General features: G+C 34.8%; 1 protein-coding gene across 1 annotated transcript in view; it reads left to right on the top strand.

Annotated features, from left to right (window-relative positions):
• The window catches only part of PTGER3 (prostaglandin E receptor 3), a 104,904-nt gene that overhangs the window by 48,233 nt on the left and 40,264 nt on the right, over window positions 1-16,407 (top strand). The window contains exon 2 of the mRNA XM_012787957.3: window positions 4,575-4,754. Within this exon, the coding sequence (XP_012643411.1) occupies window positions 4,575-4,754 (180 nt within the window). The remainder of the gene's footprint in view (window positions 1-4,574; window positions 4,755-16,407) is intronic.

The raw sequence follows: 16,407 nt of genomic DNA, 5'->3' as shown, positions 1-16,407 counted from the left end.
TATAACAATGCACATTTATTAATAAGGAAATAATCATCCACTTTTTTAAATGAAAGACTTTCTTAGGTCATTAAAAATGTTTTTATGTACATAAAAATGTTTAATTTAATGATTATTGTTTAATAGTAAATTATTAAATATAGTAATTCCATTGCCTTCCATAAGTCTATGTATTTTACATAGTATGATTGTAATAACAATAAAATTTCATATACATAATGCTATCTTATATTCTATTTTTTTCACTTAATTCTTATATATGCTATTTTGTGAATTGGCTGTATTTTATTCAGCTTTATACCTAATATTAGATATATATGTGTTTATAATTTCATACCAGTATAGAAAATGCTTCCTTGAACATGTAATTATTGTGTAACTATTTTTTACTTTTATTGAATAAATCCTTTAGAAAAATTCTTATGAAAAAAGATTACAGAGCTATGTAGTGGTTGCCTACCCATTCCTCTCTTCTTATTTGTTTATAGAACAATAATTTTGGTTGTGTTTTAGGGGACAATTTGGCCAGGGACCATGGGTCAAGCCCAAGAATATGAATTTTCCTTATAATCCAAAACTTTAAGTTCTCATCCTCATTGCCAGTGATCAGTTTAAGAATAACCTATGACTCAATAAAATGAAAGGGAAATGGCTGGAGGCCAATGTGTACACATAGTCTTGCAGGAGTTTTTGTGTAATTTTTTCCTCTCTTTCTTGTCTATCTGCTTTACCTGCCTGCCTGCTTTTTGAATTTTAAACCTGTATTTTTTTTGAAATAAAATTGGGATTACTTGTGCAGAATTGGCAATAACAGAAATCCTATGATCCAGCTCTCTTTTCCTGTTGACTTATCAACTCTGGGACCAGTCAAGATCAGCTTGGCGTTATGAAAGTTGATTGTATGAATTGGGTCAGCCTTGCTATACCCAACTGAAACAGAGTTGAGAGGCCAGGGGAATAAATTATTCAGAGCACATAATTATTGCTGCCTGACAGCTGATTCTGCCTATTGTAACCTCAACCCAGTTTTATCTAATGGCTACTGAAGTGACCTGCTACACCTCTAAGACTAGTTTTACCCAATGCTATCACTCATGATCAAAACTTGCCAGCTTCCCAGAACCTTACTAGGGCCAACAACTTTCTTGAAGAGCACCATGTAATATTTGTACTTTTAATAAAATGTTTAACCTTCTCTTTTTTCTTTAGACATATCAAAGACCAGCTAGTCTGCATATATGTCCTGAATTGCAGTTATTTCCTCTGACATTAAATGTTTTAATTTCAGAAATTTATCTCTATATTTTATTTAGCATCAATAGTGGAAAAGACATAGAACATAGGAAATTCAAATAATCAAATATGTACAAACATCAAGCTAATGTAGCCAGTTACATCTTTTATCTTGCAATAGGAGTCCATTATGCCAACAAGAGTAGAAAATACTCAAACCCAGTGGTTAAATATCCTTTTCCCCAGAGCAAATAGATTCAGATATGTCAATAATTTGTTCATTTGCTTGCAGTCAAGTTCACTAACTTCAGAGCTAGGTTCCTACATGTTGATGTTATATATATTTTAACTGTTAGGGGCCCGCCTTTATTACCCCTCACATCCAAGTTTTTGAGGGACATTATGTTGCTAATATTGTCTGTCTGTCTATCTACAAACATGTGTATACATATTACATACACATACACATACACATATTGTAGGCCTTTGAAGGATAATGGTTTGGAGTGATCAGAAAAGACTAACATGGTCTTGAAAGACACGGAATGTCCAGAAGTAGAAATGGATTTTAGGATCAAAAATATTCCAGGGGAAGAAAACAGGAGGAGTAAAGGCCAAGAAGCAGGAAAGAGTAAAGGATGTTCTACACCACTGAGTCACAGCTGGAGTTTAGTGTCTGTGTAGGCTAGTAGTGGAAGACAAGGCTGAAAAGATGAGTTGGGGCAGTATTGTAGAGGGCTTTGAATAGCCAGAGTTAAATTTTTGTTTGGTAGCCAGTAGGAAGACATTGATGTTTTTATAGTTGGAGAGGGTTTTATCAGAGCTGGAATTTGGGAAGCTTAATCTGTGATGGGTTGACATCTATCTACACTTAGTCTGCCTGGGCTGCTATAACATTATACCATAGACTGGGTGGTTTAAGCAACAGACATTTATTTCTCACAGCTGTGTAGGCTGGGGATTCTAAGATCAAGGTGTTGGCAGATTTGGTTTCTGGTGAAGGCCCTTTTCCTGGCTTGCTGACTACCATCGTCTCTTCCTGTGTTCTACATGATAGAGGGAGAGAGTGCTGGTCTTTCTACCTCTTCTTATAAGAACACTAATTCCATCATGGGAGCTATATCCTCACGACTTCATCTAAACCTAATTACCTCTCAAATGCCCCATCTCCTAACACCATCACATTAGGGATTAGGGCTTCAACATGTAAATTGAAGGGAGGATGGGCACAGTGGCTCAGGCCTGTAATTCTAGCACTTGGAGAGGCAGAGGAGGGAGGATCATTTGAGGCCAGGAGTTCAAGTCCATCCTGGGCAACATAGTGAGACTCCTGTCTCTACAAAAAATAGGAAAATTAGCTGGTTATTGTGGCATGGACCTGTAGTCCCAGCTACTTGGCTGGAGCAGGAGGATTGCTTGAGTTCCAGAGATTGCTGTAAGCTATGATGTTACCACTGTACTCTAGCCTGGGCAACAGAGTGAGATCCTGTCTCAAAAAAAAAAAAAAAAATTGAAGGGGGACATAAATATTCAGTTCATAATATGCAACATTTGGATGTCTGTTATTACCATAATTCACATGAGAAGAAGATCTGAACTAGGATGAAAACCAAACAACAGCAAAAGACATTGCAGAGGATGAAGGAAAGAAGAATGCAAAGAATCTGAAGTGTTGAGTCAGGGTAACTATAAAAAAAGAAAGTGCCATTGTTGGAATTATGTGTGTGTGTGGATGCTCAGGGATGTTGAATTCAGTTTGGGTTATGTGACCTGAGGACAAAAACATACAAATAAATGTGAGCCCCAAAAAGGGGAGATTCAATAGAAATATACTGTGAGAAAAAAAAAAAAGGCACATAAATAATTTTAAGTTTTCTAGTAGCCACATTAAACAAGTAAAAAGAGTGACAATAATTTGAATATTTTATTTAACACAATATTATCATTCCCTTATATAATCAACATTACATATTCTAACATCTCAATGTGCTCCAGCCACATTCCAAGTGCTCAGTAGCTGTGTAGGTCTAGCATGGTAAATTTAGGAGCCAGTTACAAAGTCAGCTCTTTGCTTGTGAATGTGAACCCATGATTAGATTGTTCCTGCTGTTATGAACAACACTATTATGAACAGTCATATACACAACTCCTGGTGTGGAAATTCTGGACAGTATGTCCCTAGGAGGAGTACTGCTGCGAGGAGCAGATGAGAGAGTGCCAAATTGTTTTCTAAGGTGGCTGCTCCATTTATACTCCCACTAGTGGTATGCAAAAGATCTCTTGCTGTTCCACATCCTCTCTAACATTTGGCATAGTCACATTTCTTCATTTTGGTCAAACTAGTGGGTATAAAATGGCTTCTTATTTTGGTGTAATTTGCATGCTTCCTAATGATTAATAAATCTGAACATTTTTTCATATGCATAAGAACCTTCATTTTTTTCTCTTCTATGAAAATTACAAATATTCATTCAAATATAAATATACTTATATCATATACTCATATTTGTGTCATATAGTAAATACCTTCAAATATATATGTTTGTTCACTCACAAATATTTATTGAGCACCTACTATCTGCTACACTGGGAATATACAAGTGGGGGAAAAATAGTCCCAAATTCCTGCCATCGTGGAGTTTACATTCTAGTATGTATTGCAAGGGGAGACAACAATAAGTAAAATAGCATATGTCCTATGGTGTTAGTGAACTTGGGTTTAATCCTGGCTCAATCATTTCATATCATTAAACCTTGGTTTCTGCAACTGTAAAAAGCAGGTAATAGTATCTATCTCATATTGTTTATTAAATGCATACGAAGCACTTGACTCAGTGCCTGGTAGATAGTAAGAATTCAGAAAATGCTAATGGTAATAATAACAACATTATTATTATTATTTTCCCCTTTATTGCTTCAGTTTTTTCTTCAGTAATTTTTTTTAGTTAGAAATTTTAAGATTAAATATGTTTTGGTTGTGGTTAGAATCTCTGCTCTCGTTTGGGTGCCAACCTACTGGTGTTTTCTGTTACAAGACAGATGACTTTGGCTAATTTTGAGATGTGTTATTTTCAAGCTTCTTACATTCCAAAGACTAAGAGCCTGAGAACATATACGCTATAAAAAGCTACATCATGTTGAATAGCCACAAATTTGGGAAAATCCCTAGGAATGTCTTGTGGAATTCAGAACTGTGTCCTGTGAGTATAAATGTTGCTTGAATGAATCATTTCAATCCAACCACCAATTTATTGAAAACCTACTATGTGCAAAGTACTGTGTAGAAGAGACACATATGACCTTGTTAATCTTTGGAACAATTATTTGTCCCTCTCTCTTAGATAATGATGTTGAAAATGATCTTCAATCAGACATCAGTTGAGCACTGCAAGACAAACACGGAGAAGCACAAAGAATGCAACTTCTTCTTAATAGCTGTTCGTCTGGCTTCACTGAACCAGATCTTGGATCCCTGGGTTTATCTCCTGTTACGAAAGATCCTTCTTCGAAAGTTTTGCCAGGTAGCAAATGCTGTGTCCAGCTGCTCTAATGATGGACAGAAAGGGCAGCCTATCTCATTATCTAATGAAATAATACAGACAGGAGCATGAAAGAGAATACTTAATCAACTTGCATGTTTACAGCTTTTGGCAACAAATATCCCTAAATGTTACTGTGAATTTAGACATTTCTGGCATGCCACTGTCTGTGCATTTAAGTGGAATTCTTGATATAATGCTAAATGGTCTCAGACTATAGAAAATTCCTTATGTGCCAAAAGTATTGAAACACAAACAAAGGAAAATATATTAATAACAGTCTAGTGTTTTTTGGGTCTCTGCCATTTGTAGCTGAATATGTGATTAATTATGTGATGAAAACATATTTTATAAATGATCTTGGTCTGTTAAGGGGGCAGGAAGTAAATATTCCAGTACACTGAATATATGGGGAATTTAGCCACATATATCATCAGACACAAGGAATAGCGGTTTGTTTTGTTCCAAGGCTTATCTTCTGTGTTCTCTTTCATCATCTAACTTTTTCTCTGTCACTTTTTCCCCTCTTATGTTTAAAAGAAGAGTTTAATTAGGGTGAAAAAATGTATAATGTATCTACAATATTAATTGCTACTGATGTTATTTAAATGTTGCTCAATATATCAAATTAGTTCTTAATCTTACAAAGTTTAAGTTTTGGTTGAGTTGGTAATTAGGTTTGTTCTAAGAGCCAATTCTGTTTGTTTGAAAAATGGCGGAGTTTGTAACTACCCAAATTGCTAATTGTTCTTTCTTTTGAATACACTGTGCATATTTTGTATTCCTACAAGCCCAACGAAAATTCAAGAAACTGATCTATGAGGGTCAGTGAGGTGATTTTCAGAATGCTAGTTAAGGACTGATTTGAGTACTAAATATAGGTACTCTGATTATTTCCCTTGATTTTTTTCCCCCAAAAGTATTCCACCAAAAGATCCAGTCTTCTGGATCTTTCAATGCCAATTCTTATTCTAAAATAAATAAATACTTTGAAGGTCCAATGAAGACTTTCCATAGTTTTTTGTCTATTTATAAGATAAGAAAATTAATAATATTTTGTGACAAAAGTAGATCACTACATTAAATTTTGGTAATTGCAATTTTTAAAAAAGTCTCCCCAACAAACACAATGACCCTTTAAGTTACGTCTACACAAAATGCTTGCATATTCTTTGGTGCATTTGTTTTGTAAACCCGTTAACTTTTTCTTGTGAAGATCTTAATTTGCAATTATAATTAAATTAAAAGTCATTGTTTTTCTAGTTTTTTAAAATCTTGATATTTATTTATACTTCTTACCATAACTGTATTTTTATTTGCATTTAGTAAGTATTTGGAAAAGAATTAACTTTAACAAATATAATGTCTCTATTAGATTAATTTGTATACCAGCCTTTGTCAATCACAAATAATCAATTTAAATAACCATGTCAAATTGAGACAGATGACAAAATCTATAAAAGTGCTTATGTAATTCATGATAGTACCACTAATTTAGATTTTAGAAAAGATGATAAATAACCTATACTAAAACCCCATTATAAAATCCCATTATGCCATAGAACTGGGTTATCCCATAGATCACCTTATGGGGTGTAAAACAAAACTACCTACATTTTTTCAGAGAAAAAAGTGCACTTAAATGACCTTATCATAAAGAGGCTTTACCTCTTGGGTGGTCCACCAACCCTAGCTTATAATCAGATAGACAAACATGTAGCATGGATAGTATGGATTTGAGTGATGCCACCATGATTAGGTTATTTTTTCTATTACCCAGTATAGCACTTGGAATGTAGAAATTGTCCAATAAATATTTGTCCAGTAAATGAATGAATAAAAATCTACCAAACTTAGTGCATGTTGGTGAGGCACATGCCATACAGTTGAAGTGCTTCATGCCATTACGGTCTGTCAAACTGATAAAGTGAGTGATTTCTGCTTATTTAATTACAGAAATACAAGTTTATCTTCAAAGGCATAGTGTCATATTGCTGTACAAGTGCTTTATTTGTATTAATAATTTAGGAGACTTCTGATAATTCTAAATGGTAATAGAGATTGCTATCAAAAGAATATCACTTTTCATCAAACCACAAAATTACAGAAAAGCAAAAGAGCCTGAAACCTATCCTTTACTATGAAATAAATTCCTGTCCTGGGGATACATATTAGAAGGGGATGAATGACAGTTTTTGAATATGCTTGAAAAGGAGGAAAAAATGAAAGAAATTATGTAAATGGCACATGAATTTCATTATCTAGGCAGCCATTTGTTAGTCCAGAGAAAACCTGGTAAGGAATGAAAATCTCAAATGATTTCTACCTTTCGATTGTAGTTGAGGTTGGATTTCATAGATGTGCAGAGGAGGCTGAAACAGTGGTTAGAAAGTGGACATCTTCAGTCACAGCAGAAGGGCATATCTGTTTCTATGTTTAAGCTTATTGCCCTTAAAGTTCATTCTCATATATTTAGTTTGCTCATACATATATGTGAGCAGGAAAAAAATGAATGCATAAATTATGACAATTCCTAAACTTTGAAGTATTGGCGAAAACACAATTAAGAGGCTTAGAAAAAGAAGTGAGAAAGAAAGAAGTGAGTGAATGGAATGTATAAATATACGTAAAATCAGCTGGTGTCAATTTTACAAAGCAGTCCTGATTTTCCAAAGGATGAGTTTATGTGCTATGCTGTGTCATAGAAGAGAATGATGATGTGCTATCCAATGACAACAGTTTGCTTTTCAAATAGAGTAAGTATGGTGAGTGTCTTAAAAATATTTTAAGTTGGAGAAACAAAATATGTTATCTCAAGATTTACCAAATTTACCTAGTGCCATATATTAAGATATTTTAAGTGTTTAATTGTGCCAGATTTAAACTACTCTGAAATAAAAGGTGCACATATATTTTCACTTGACACATCTTTATTTTATAAAAGATTTCTTGATCATGTTACAGGAAAAATTGTGGCATCTCATGTAAGTTAACTATGAAAGGTTCTGTGACCACACTTGCATTGAGTAATAGGCAAACTAAAAACTCTGATAAACAGTATTTTAATAAGGTGATTACTCTGCGGCAGTATTCTACTATTAGATTTTCAAGTGGATTAGGACTTTTATTTATTCAATGCTTTTATATTATTGTTGGCTTTTCAGTCTAAATTAGTGATCATCTTTCAACCTTCTCCTTGTCAACAATCACTTAATAGTTCTTTTGGATAGGAATCAAATCAGAGAAAAAAAAAAACAGAAAAATTTTGTCCTTTGAAATTTTAGACATGCATAGTGCCTACTTATTTTCATAAAATTATCAAGTTCCCAAAGCTTCTCTTGAAATACACAGAATACTAGAACTGAGTGACATAGTGAGACTGCATAGTATTTATTACTATGAACACACTGAGAGCTTAATTGAATTTTCTGTGTTTTATCTATGTAAAAAGTTAAGGCCATCAACCATGATCCATTTTCACAACTGCTTGTTTATTGCTTGCTTTATGCTTTTATATATCTCAAAATCTGTTAAAATTAAGGTCTAAAAAATGTACAGAATTATGCAACGATGGCTAATCCTTAAGACTATTTTCTGAGTTGCAACAAAATGCTAAGAGGTGACATATGTTTGTGATGTTTCATGACATAGGTTCTGATAGAGCCAATTTATGAAATTTAAAAATCAACCTAAACTCACATGTATTTCTTAAGAGGCTGACATCAGTTCAGTATTATAAGGAAACTAAAAAGTAGCAATTACACATGAAACATGAATCAGAGAATTAGGAAAAATATTTTATTTTATATATCCTCTGTTTTATAATTCCTAAAATGAAGATTCTATTTAAAGGCTTATAATTTATACAAGTTTAGTTTTATACCATTATATTATGATACCGTAAGCAGAGTATGTTATGATTCCCTGGAAATACATTTAATCAGATATACTTTATATTGATTTATATGTCACACATTTTGTTTACTGAGAATGAAAATTATTTTATTTTCAGAAATTCTGCATCAACCAGTTTCATATAATAAGCAACCCAAATATCCAATGGATTATATACTTCTTCATTAGGAACTAAACTGTTTCCCCCTTCCCCTCTAGTCTCTAACCTATGTATTCACTCTCTCATGGAGAGAAAGTAACTTAAGTGTTTACTAGTAGTGAAGGCTGGGGCTGATTTAAAGAGGAGACAGAATAACTTCATATTTTTAACATACCAGTGGCCTAATATGTGAAACATCTGAATCTATTTTCTGATAAGTCTGCTTTGATGGAGCAATTTTTTTATGGGAGTAAGGGTAGGAAAGAAAGAGATCACCATCAAGAATCAATCAGGGTTTTCGTGCTTTTTGAGCATTTTGGAGATGACCCCACTTCTCAAGTTATTTTCAAATATGCACCTCTTAAATTCTATTGTCAAATACTTTAGAATTAGAATGTTTCGATCCTTTAATGAAAGTGAACTGAATGTCTAGGCAAAAGCTAGCCAATCACCAAACCTTAATAGTAATTTGAAAATAGTTTCCTTATTATAGTTTTCAGTGTCTGGAGAAATCAAAGCTCTAATGTTAAGCAGGGGGAAATGCATATGACTTACTGATAAATTTCAATATCTTGCTCCTTTTGAAAGGATACTCATGTGGGTAGGCATGAGGAGATGGGGAAGAGAACTTAGAGAAAGATATGACAGAAAACCTATCTGCTTCCAACCTGTTAAAATTCTTCATCCTTTTAGGCTAGACCCCAGAAACAAAGAGAGGAAGGGACTGCGTTTATCTTTGCACACTTGGGCATCAGGAGGACAGAGCGAAGAGTGGCCAGAGCACTTTTCTGTAAAAGCAAGTGATGATAAGTTCACTCCGGTCATTATTGCCTGCTAAGCTCACCTCCTTCCAAATTCTTCAAAGAGAGAAAGAGAGAGAGAGAAAAGAAATACTTGACTTTCTTTCTCCTTTTACTAAATCTTTTGTACATATTAGAGTAAGGTTGTTTAAGCAAACAAATCAAACAGGTACTGATTGTCTTGATCTGTTCACAAGAAATGAATGTAAGTACTATCCTCATAGTGCACCTAAGGAAGCACTGAACTCATTGGCACTTTAATACATGAGGTAAAGCTCAGTGTAGAAAGCGTACAGTTCTCCATCTTCCTCCTCAACATCTCATGCCTACACACTTGGTTAAGAGGGAAGGTACATTTTGTCACCTCTTTGTAAAGCTTTTTGGGTAGTTATCTTCAGCATATTTGAGCATATCTTTCAATGTGTCTTAAAGGCTGGTCTTCGATATTGTGGAGACAAAGAATAAAAGAGACTATGAAAAAGTACATTAGAAATTTTTTGGCATTCAAGTCATAGCTAGTCTGTGTATTTAATAAACCTATGTTATTTATGTTGTGTTTGCTAATGGAAAATAAAGTTGAATGTTCTGAAATGTCCCTGTCTTTTTGTCCTGATGTCAACTCCTGTCAGGAATATTTTACTTATTAACTATATTAAGTATTTTGCCAGAATCCTATTTGACATGCTTTGTCAAATAATAGCACAATGTAATGCAATAGCCCCCATGCTCTCTGGAATAATTAGATCATTTTGTTTTATATCCCATAATCATATACAGAACAAATTATTATTGGTTTGCTATAAACCTAAGAGATGCTCTTTTATCATTTTCAACATGATATTTTGTATTATAATCCCAAGATTGCTATTTTTAACATAAAAATGCACTTACAAACTAGTCTAAACTCAGTTCTTTCTTGTGGATTCTGGTGCAACATATAGACATCCAAAATAAGAATTGCCCTTGTTTATGGTCAGACTTTTAACAGACTCGTACCTGGGTATTGGTGTGAGCTGAGTCCTGGTGGAGACGAATGCTGGGCTACAGCACTACCCTGTTCCACGAACTTACTCAGGTCACTCTTCTTCCTTCTTCAATGAAGGGAGAAGTTCTGTGAAATGTAGACTACAAAGTCAAGCTCATTAAAAGCAGCAGCACATGGATCTTATCCTCCTCGCTCCTAGGAAAAGGCATCTAGGGAGAACTTTGTCCCTAGTTCCTCCTACATAGGGATTCTAGGCCTCAGCTCAGATGTTATTGACCCTACAGTCTTCATTTTTTAGCATTTTGGGTAAAAGTCACTGCGGCTACTATGGCTGTGGCTGGCCAGAAATTCCCACTGTTGAACCTACAGGCCACAGGGTGAGACATTTTACAGTCAGTTTCATGTCCTGATAGGACATGGGATAAGATATCTTTGTGGCCAATGTGCTTGCTCATAACAGTCTTGAGAAAATCCAGTGTGGATGTCGGGCATGGAGAATCCAAGTCCGTTCCTGTGATTTGTCCTTCCCTTCAACATATATTTGTTGTGTATGTGCCAAACTCTGGTAGGTGCTAATACATGAGGATTGATAAAACCAGCAAGCTTTTGATGAATTTATAATCTAGTAGAGGAATAGGAAATAACTTGATCAGAGCTACAGTTAGCATAAGCATATGGTAGTATGCGAACACATGGGGAGATGATGCTAAAATGGGAAATAATTTCCTATAGAAGGTGACATTTAATATGCATTTTGGAGAAAGGAATATGTGTTAACCTAGAAGGAGGGATGTTATAAGATATTTTTTTGCTTTGCCCTGCCCAAAACATTACAGTTACCAAAGCTGCCAAATGGACTAACATTAGTGGCCCTGTGAGAAGTGTGGGTCTAAATAGTATTTATCTCTATAACCTCCTAGGGTGGTCAAACGTGGCATGGCCTTAGAGCAGAGTTTCTCAACCTTGGCTCTACTGACACCTGAGCCAGGTAATTCTTTGTTGTGGAGGCTTACTCCTGACAGGCACTGTTCTGGCATTTCTCAAGGCAGCAGGCATTAGAATGTCAGTTTGTGTCTGACTGCACAAAAATGTGGCACTACCACTCCAACAATGCCTGGATCACCGCAGGTCCTGATCGGCTTCCATAATCACATAAACCTATTCACAGATGAGAAGGTACAATTTCTTAGAAAGTATCATCTTTCTATGATGTTTCCAATCCCTATTCTGTTTTTGATAAGATGCCCTAGGGTTATATGTCTCTCAAAGGGATATCTAAAAGGAGTCCTTTTCTCCCGGAACGCTTAAAGAAATCTGTTATAATTTTACATAATTAAGTACACATTTCCAGACAGGTGCCTTATTAGGAGAGAACTAATTTACCAAACTCTTTTTTTGATGGGATTTTTGCATATTTGTTCTCTGTAACTGAGCTGTGGAAGCTCCATTTCATTTGAAAGATGATTTTTATCAAAGGGCAGTTAAATATTACTCAAATGTCTCTTGATGACCCTGTGCCAGTCTGAGTTCATGCCAGTCTGTAATTCCTCAGGCATAAAGTTATTAAACATTTTGAAAACAGTTCAAATCATGATTGCTATAATCAACACTACTTAAACCTTTTATTTCTATGAAAGGTAAAGATGGATTTCCCTAAAAAACTTGAAACCCAAACTGACCAAAAAAATAAAATTAGAACAAAGGTACTTCTTTATTAACTATAAATTTCTGAGGCCAAGTCCTTATGAAAGGACTATGAATCATCAGTTTATGCCTAGTATTCTTACACAATTTTTTAAAAAGAAGGCTTTGAATATAACATACAAAGTTGTTTGAATCTGATTTTGAAAAGAATACTGGAAGAAAATAATTCTGAAATTATCCCCAGTTGAGGTTTTTATAGGTTAGATTTAATTAGAAAGTACCTTGAGGAACATTGGTTCTTAATAACTTTGGGGTTAGGGATCCCTCTGAGAATCTGATAAAAGGTATGGATTCCCTCCCCACAAAAAGTACAGATGACCTTTGCAAAGTACCAGAAATTGTACAGGCTTCCTGAAGTCTGTCTATAGACTTCTTGGGAATTTATGGACTCAGGTTTAGAAATCTTGCTGTGACAGAGTCTTTATGATTCAAGGAACTGCAGAGGTTTCCATGTTTGGTTAGAAAGCTACAACCTAAAACTGGAACTAAGTCAACATGGTTACCTCCCTGTGAATGCCAAAATTCCTTGACATCTAACTATATGCCCATAATAGTAAATCAAAGTAATCAGGGTAGAATTATTACAAGGATCTACAATTATTTTTTTAAAAATTGCCATCGCATGACAGTAAGAAACTAACACAATCCAATCCAGGAGAAAAACAATATAGGTTACTCACCCTAAAACAGATTGAAAAGTGAAAGGACCAATTTTTTTTCTTCGTTACAAATTATTCAATGACACATTTGCCTTACACAAAAAGAGATTTAATTTTGCCTTGTGCTGGCCCAGCAAGAGAAATTTAAAATGCCATTATTCAAAAATCAATAAAAAATCATCCTTCACCCCCCAAAATGCAATCTCCTCTACACAAATAAGCTACATGGTTGGATTATAACTTTATGTTACTAAGATATGTATACACATAGCTATTTATACTTCTGAAGGCACTAAATCTGTGCATTGGTATTTAGAATGCAAGCAGCAGGGATGACCTTATTGATTGAACTTTTGAGTAAGAATGCAACGCACACACTTTTAGATTTTCTTACAAATGTAAAATTAATGATGCTTTAAGCTATCCCTTAAAGCTATTGGTATAATGCCAGACTGGTGTTTATAGCTTGTATTTCTCCAGAGGGAAAAGTGTGGAGCAATTAATGACATTTATCTTTGCATTTCTCTTGCCTTATTAAGGAAGATGGAGATGAGATCTTAGAGAATTAAAGTATTTGTCAAATAGAAACAACTCTTTGATACTAAAGCATTCTACATTCTGAATGTGTGTGCATGAATTGAACAGCTGCACTCGGATGGGCATGAAATTGCAAGTTGACATTCATGAATTAGTGCTCAGTGGTTTGAGGTCTTCTCCTAGGAAGATCCATGAAAGGCTGGTTTTAGAGGAAAAGCAATTGCTCTTTGTTATTGTCAGCATTCCTTAGCCATTTAAATTTTTTTTGCTTAGCATCTTTTAGTCAACAAAATTAATTTTACTTGACAAGTTTTGGAGAAATAATATTAGTATATCACCAATGGAAACCAGTGCCTTAAATGTTGTGCAGCTCTAATTAGATACGCATGATTCTTATGCTTATCCCAGATTTTCTCCCATCATGGCCATTTTGAATATTTCTGCTACTATCCATTCAGAAGATTAATAATTCAAAGCTGAAATAATTAATTTATATTGACCACTACTAAGAAATTGTAAATTTAATTTTAAATATTTTTCAAACAAGTTCATTTACAAAATGCTCCCTAAAGTTTTATGCGTCATAATGAAAGAGAAAAATGTCTTTAATGAGTGAGAGCATCTAGGTCCAATTATCTAATTCTCTATTCACTGGTTGTTTGTCCTTGACAATTCAGGAAATCTTTCTGAATTTGAATTTTTTTCATCAGCACAAGATTATTAGGACTAAATGAGATAATTAAGATAAAGACACTTCTGAAAGTGCTATACAAGTGGTTAATATTATTTTGTTTTCCTCATTTGATTAATGAAACATTAAAAATTTAACTATGATTGCTCTCATTTCAAACAAGTTTAATATAGTCTTCCCAATTTAGTAGTGAGTAAAACACACTCACTAGAGTACACAAGTGATATTACAAGACTGGTTCTGGTCCCAGATGGGATGTATGAACTTGGAAAAGACCCATAACTTCATTTAGACTTAGTGTCTCATCTGTGAAATAAGGCATTGGTATGTCTATATGTTATCTTCTAACTGAAGCAATATGATTCTCTTTTCTCTCTGGAAGTGTTATGAAAATTGTCTTGTCATCTAAAAACAGACAAGCTCCCCCCACCGAAGTCTTAGAAAATAACTCATAGGAAGCTTCTAAGAGACAAAAATAGCAAGACTCAAAAAGATTCTGGTTTTTGTTTCACCAAAAACAAATTTTAGGTTCCTACTGTCCCTCCCATATGAGATTGATCCCTTTTCTCAACCAAATTTGCAAGAACCTTGAATTCAAGGGCCGTACCTTCCATTTGTAAAGCTTTTCTGCCTCCTTTCTCTTTACTCCATATCCAAACTGCTAAATCCCATGCTTTCCGTTGTGAGATGATGGGTATTTATTTATTTATTGCTCAGGAACTATTCCAACAAAGATTAGGTCATGTAGATTTTCATACACTTGGGCTTATTAATGTGTGTGTGTGTCTGTGTATGTGTATGATATCTATTATTTCTCAAATATGCATTTCTTTTCTTAAATAAGTTCTTTTCCTAAATAAACTTTTATTTAAATATTATGTGTATTTCTTTAAAAAGTCAAATAGTGGTACAAGGTTTATTAAGCATGAAACCCACAGTCCTTATTCTAATTCCAGCCCCACCACCTTGCTCCCTATTGGCTATTTCTTCAGCTTATTTTTAGGACATTTTCCCCTATATATCACCATATTTCTAAATCATATACTTATGTTGCTATCTCATGCTTCATCAACTTTAGACATTATATGTTGATTTTCTATTTTGCTGGATTTAGATCTCTCTTCATCCATTTTCCCATTATAATTATAGCACAATTTTTATTAAATCAATATCCAGTGTTTGCATTTTTACAACAATATAAATTTTCTTTACTGCTAAATCAGTAGTACTGTGATTATGTTTCCTTTCTTTGTTCTAGAGTTGAGAACTCATCAAGTTTTTGATTTGTTTAACTTTTCTTTGTGTCAATGGCTAAATCCTAACAGTTTTCCAAGTGCCCAAACCTATCTGATAATCTTTATCCCTTCTGGAGTCCAACATTTTTCTGGGTTTCTCTGCTATTTCTGGGTTTCTTTGCTATTCATCCTTTATTGATGACATGCTCCCTGGATCCCACATCTTCCTGTCTTCCTCTTGCTTGAATTATTCATTCTTTTTACTATACATGCTTTAAAATGGACTTCTCAGGCCGGGCATGGTGGCTCACGCCTTTAATCTTAGCACTCTGGGAGGCCGAGGTGAGGATTGTTTGAGCTAAGGAGTTCTAGAAGAGCCTGAGCAAGAGCAAGACCCTGTCTCTACTGAAAAAAAATTAGCTGGACAACTAAAATGTATATATTTACATATATATGTGTGTGTGTGTGTATATATATATATATATATAATTAGGCAGGCATGGTGGCGCATCCCTGTAGTCTCAGATACTTGGGAGGCTGAGGCAGGAGGATCACTTGAGCCCAGGAGTTTGAGGTTGCTGTGAGCTAGGCTGACGCCATGGCACTCTAGCCTGGGCAACAGAGTGAGACAGAGCCCAGGAGTTTGAGGTTGCTGTGAGCTAGGCTGACGCCATAGCACTCTAGCCCGGGCAACAGAGTGAGACTCTGTCTCAAAAAAAAAAAAAAAAAAGTTAAAATGGGCTTCTTAATAGGAAAACAAGTAAGGAACCAAACTCCTAGAAATGAAAGAGAATGTTTTCAAAGAAACACGAACAAGGCCAGGCGCCGTGGCTCATGCCTGTAATCCTAGCACTCTGGGAGGCCAAGGCGGGAGGATAGCTCAAGGTCAGGAGTTCGAAACCAGCCTGAGCAAGAGCGAGACCCCATCTCTACTAAAAATAGAAAGAAATTAATTGAACAACTAAAAATA

This window comes from Microcebus murinus, chromosome 2 (genome assembly GCF_040939455.1).
Source record: "Microcebus murinus isolate Inina chromosome 2, M.murinus_Inina_mat1.0, whole genome shotgun sequence".
Classification (NCBI taxonomy): Eukaryota; Metazoa; Chordata; class Mammalia; order Primates; family Cheirogaleidae; genus Microcebus; species Microcebus murinus.
Note: the sequence above shows the minus strand (reverse complement) of the source record. Positions and strands in the feature narration are given on the sequence as shown.